Source organism: Osmerus eperlanus, chromosome 17 (genome assembly GCF_963692335.1).
Source record: "Osmerus eperlanus chromosome 17, fOsmEpe2.1, whole genome shotgun sequence".
NCBI classification, from domain to species: Eukaryota; Metazoa; Chordata; class Actinopteri; order Osmeriformes; family Osmeridae; genus Osmerus; species Osmerus eperlanus.
The window spans coordinates 1,622,369-1,627,368 of NC_085034.1; the positions used below are offsets into that span (position 1 = coordinate 1,622,369).

At 49.6% G+C, this 5,000-nt stretch overlaps 1 protein-coding gene across 1 annotated transcript in view; it reads right to left on the minus strand.

The window, feature by feature from the left end:
- The window catches only part of iqsec3a (IQ motif and Sec7 domain ArfGEF 3a), a 39,188-nt gene that overhangs the window by 3,970 nt on the left and 30,218 nt on the right, over nucleotides 1–5,000 (minus strand). Inside the window, exons 8-9 of the mRNA XM_062483629.1 lie at nucleotides 3,950–4,049; nucleotides 2,886–3,044 (exon numbers count right to left, since the gene is read on the minus strand). Coding sequence (XP_062339613.1) covers nucleotides 2,886–3,044; nucleotides 3,950–4,049 — 259 coding nt within the window. The remainder of the gene's footprint in view (nucleotides 1–2,885; nucleotides 3,045–3,949; nucleotides 4,050–5,000) is intronic.

The following is a 5,000-nucleotide window of genomic DNA, read 5'->3' on the forward strand; positions in this document are numbered from 1 at the left end:
AAAAGCAGACAAGGTTGACCAAAAAGAAAAAGACAGAGAGAGAGAGAGAGAAAGAGAGAGAGAGAGAGAAAGAGGAGGGAGAGAGAGAGAGAGGAGAGAGAAGAGGGAGAGAGAGAGAGAGAGAGAGAGAGAGAGAGAGAGAGAGAGAGAGAGAGAGAGAGAGAGGAGGGAGAGAGGAGAGAGAGGAGGGAGAGAGAGGAGAGAGAGAGAGAGAGAGAGGAGGGAGAGAGAGAGGAGAGAGAGAGAGAGAGAGAGAGAGAGAGAGAGAGAGGAGGGAGAGAGAGGAGAGAGAGAGATAGAGAGGAGAGAGGAGCGAGAGAGAGAGGAGAGAGGAGGGAGAGAGAGAGGAGAGAGAGGAGGGAGAGAGAGAAATAGAGGCGTCAAAGGTAACAGCAGCACTAATACAAATGGAGTGACAGACAGACGTTGCTTAAATGGCAGCAAAGTGGCAGCAGAAGAAAAACACGACAGAAACCAACGAGTCAAACATCAGCATGGAGCAGACTCTTTCATTTCATCAAGTCACATCCCCCCCTCCCTTTCTCTCTCCCCTCCTCCCTCCTACTCTCTGATTTTCTCTCCCTCTCCTTTGTATTCCCCCCGCCTCCTTCTCTCCCCTTCACCCTGCTCTTCACCCTCCCCATCCTCCCCACCTCCCCTTCTCTCTCCCCTCCCCATCCACCCCCACCTCCCCTTCTCTCTCCCCTCTCCCATCCCCTTCTCTCTCCCCTCCCCATCCACCCCCACCTCCCCTTCTCTCTCCCCTCTCCATCCCCTTCTCTCTCCCCTCCCCATCCACCCCCACCTCCCCTTCTCTCTCCCCCTCTCCATCCCCTTCTCTCTCCCCTCCCCATCCACCCCCACCTCCCCTTCTCTCTCCCCCTCTCCATCCCCTTCTCTCTCCCCTCTCCATCCACCCCCCGCCTCCCCAACCCCTCCCACACCCTCTTGCTTCTAATTTAGGCTCTCCACTTGATGATAATTACTTGTCATTTCCAATCACCATGGCTAAATGTTTTTGATGTCCCTGAATGCACTCGCATTAGAAAAAGCCCTCGAAAGAAATGACAGAACAAAGTATGATTTTCTGGGAGCAGCAAATTATCGTGTGCACCCCTGACCCACTAAAATGTGCATGGATGTCTGCAATAGAGCACTCAAGAGATAGGAGACGATATTAGCTGTTGTGTGTGCGTGTGTTTCTTCTGCGTGACTGTGTGCGTCTGTTTCTTCTGCGTGACTGTGTGCGTCTGTTTCTTCTGCGTGACTGTGTGCGTCTGTTTCTTCTGCGTGACTGTGTGCGTCTGTTTCTTCTGCGTGACTGTGTGTGTCTGTTTCTTCTGCGTGACTGTGGTGTGTCTGTTTCTTCTGCGTGTCTGTGTGTGTCTGTTTCTTCTGCGTGTCTGTGTGTGTCTGTTTCTTCTGCGTGACTGTGTGTCTGTTTCTTCTGCGTGACTGTGTGTGTCTGTTTCTTCTGCGTGTCTGTGTGTGTCTGTTTCTTCTGCGAGTCTGTGTGTGTCTGTTTCTTCTGCGTGTCTGTGTGTGTGTTTCTTCTGCGTGTCTGTGTGTGTCTGTTTCTTCTGCGTGACTGTGTGTGTCTGTTTCTTCTGCATGTCTGTGTGTCTGTTTCTTCTGCGTGTCTGTGTGTGTGTTTCTTCTGCGTGTCTGTGTGTGTGTTTCTTCTGCGTGTCTGTGTGTGTGTTTCTTCTGCGTGTCTGTGTGTGTGTTTCTTCTGCGTGTCTGTGTGTGTGTTTCTTCTGCGTGTCTGTGTGTGTGTTTCTTCTGCGTGTCTGTGTGTGTGTTTCTTCTGCGTGTCTGTGTGTCTGTTTCTTCTGCGTGTCTGTGTGTGTCTGTTTCTTCTGCGTGTCTGTGTGTGTGTTTCTTCTGCGTGTCTGTGTGTGTGTTTCTTCTGCGTGTCTGTGTGTGTGTTTCTTCTGCGTGTCTGTGTGTGTGTTTCTTCTGCGTGTCTGTGTGTGTCTGTTTCTTCTGCGTGTCTGTGTGTGTCTGTTTCTTCTGCGTGTCTGTGTGTGTGTTTCTTCTGCGTGTCTGTGTGCGTGTGTGTTAAAAGTCTGCTCTCTAGAGTGTCACCCACCCTCAGCTGGGACACACTATCGACCGAGGCCTTGACAGTCTGGGGCTGTGCCGTGATCAACCCCCTGGTGACGGACAGAGAAACAGACACACACACCCACAAAGACACCCCCCCCCCCCCAAACACCCACACTCACCGACACACACACACTTTAAAACAGTTCTGCTGCCTGACTGCTTTCAGGAGAACTGGCCTCTTTCCCCCTCTCGCGTCGTGTCTGTCTAGGAGTGTGTCTGGACGCAGTGCAGCAAATAACACAAAAACAGACTATAATAGTCTGGGACTACCGGCGTCTGCGTGGTTCAGCTGCCTGTGTCTCAGAGTGTCCCTATTTCTCTACATCTGCAGGAGCGTGTTTATAGTGTGTCTGTTGGGAGTGTGTCCTGCGTTTTGTTATGTTTTCATTTACACTCTGTGTAACACAGGTCACCTAGCCAGGAGCTCAACCTTCAAACCCCTCGTGTCTTCCTGAGGCTTCTCTGCTCTCCCCCTCCTCTCCCCCTCTTCTCCCCCCTTCCTCTACCCCTTCCCTTTACCCCTCCTCTACCCCTCCTCTCCCCCTTCACCCCCCCATCCTCTCTCAGAGTGGGAGACCAGGGGAGCCTATACCGCTGAGCCCTGGATAACTGATAAGAAACTAATGCTCACCGGGGGTGTGCTTTGACAGACACACACACACACACACATACACGCACACACACACACACACACACACACTCACAGAGACAGGAACAGTGTGCTTTGTTAAAGGACAACAGCCACACCTAAGCTCCTTGTTGTGAACTACACTCACATTCGATGCGTATCTGCTCCATCTCAGACACCTCAGCGATGGATTCCTTCAGGTCTTCCAGGAACTTGAGCAGTTCCTCGGCGCTCTGGGCACAGAAGTTAAGCACCTGCTTCTTGTCACAGCCAAACGGGGACAGGATGGTGATGCCGTGGGGGTAGTCTGGAGGAGGAGGACAGAGTTAGAAACGCAGGATTGTGGGAGCGGGGGGGTGGAGAAGGTGTAAACAAAGCTAGGTTGAGAATTCTTTGGCTCAAAACACGGGAATATGAGAAATGCAGAAAAGCATCTGCAAATATTTTTTTATGAATTATTAAATTCCTCACAAGAAAGCTCTGACGAATCTCAAACGTATACAGAAACTTAGGAAAACGGTCTGAAACATTTTCACAAGATCATTCCAACAACTGGCTTTGTAATAGAAAGAAAATGTGCTTTTTTATTCAGCATCCCACTTCCTCCCAAAGAAACAAGACAAAAGAGAACTCTGAGCAGAGGCACTCGCCTGGGAAATAACAGTCATCGTGACTGTTCACTCACTCCACTGAGCTGAACTCAGCTGATTCTGTCGTCTCCCCTCTCTCCCCCTCCCGCCGTCTCTCTCTCCAACTACACGTTTTCCAACAGCAGCCATTCTCCCTCCGGGAGGCAGGAATACACACACCCTCCTGATAAAACATCCCATTTTCCAACCCAGACGCCGCTTGACTGCAGCAGGCCCGGATCGGTAGGTATCGGTCTCAAGTCACATGACTATATTTCCAATTTCTCTTTTCTCTACTGCTGTCAATAAAACAATCCATCACTCATAGGGCCACGGCGATAACAACTCAATCCTCCAACTGTCTCTCCCGACACCAACCTCTCCCTGAGTCTCATCATGACAAGCCGCTGTTGTTTCTCTGTGTTTCGCATTCAGTCGTGTCGCAAACCTAAACTCGCACTCTTGAACACAGAAATCACTCGTGTTTTCCGCATGTGGAGAAGGGAGAGTTCGCCAGGCGAGCGCTGAGCTGTAGCGCCACGGGAGACGCCGCCACGCGTGCGTGTGTTTGGGGCCGACTTACACTCGTTCTCAAACAGGTGGAAGTGCATCCCCAGGAGCCCCATGGCTTTGCAGAAGGTGTAGGCCGCAGTGCTCTTCTTCTTAGGACACAACTTCAGGATCTGAGAGACACGAGGAGGAGGAAGAGGAAGAGGAAGAGGAGGAGGAGGAGGAGGAGGAGGAGGAGGAGGAGGAGGAGGAGGAGGAGGAGGAGGAGGAGGAGGAGGAGGAGGAGGAGGAGGAGGAGGAGGAGGAGGAGGAGGAGGAGGAGGAGGAGGAGGAGGAAGAAGAATGTGAAGCGGGGGTGTCATGCACGCACTGTCCTATAAACGTCCTGGATAAACCTCACAGATGAACATGTTTCACCCTCTCAGATACATTCTACCGAATCAAAATGTTGTGTTATTTCGATGACAGAAGCGTGTGAAGTATGAAGTGTAACGTGCCTTTTAAAAATCTTTGGCTTAAGATCTTTTGACTTGAGTTTTTCAAGTTATAAATGTAGTATTTAAGGTTACGGTTGGAGATTTAACCGCTAAGACATGTTTATACTTTACTTTAGAAGTACTTATATTGGTGCAGTATATTATGTTACGGAATAATAAAACATAGGCGTACACACAGGAACTTCTAGGCAATCATATTACTGGAGTAAGTAAAACCACATCAACACAACAACATCCACTTGCCCTTGTGTATTAAGGTTAAGTCTTAGCCATTCTAGTAAACGTACTAAATCTGTGCGATGTGAGGACAGGGTGTTTCATATCTCAAAGTGACCTTGAAGGAAATAAAATGCCTCAAATGTTTATCACCAGACCAACTCCAATTTCCAGAGTGGATCAACCCAACATTCATAGGCATCTTAACCTTTAAAGTCACAATATTTTCTACATCCTGAGCCAAGTGTTCAATTTCCACCAATTCATGTTTTACAAGGATGTATTTGTGAGTGTGGGAGCTTACATTTACATTTAGTCATTTAGCAGACGCTCTTATCCAGAGCGACTTACAGTAAGTACAGGGACATTCCCCTGAGGCAAGTAGGGTGAAGTGCCTTGCCCAAGGACACA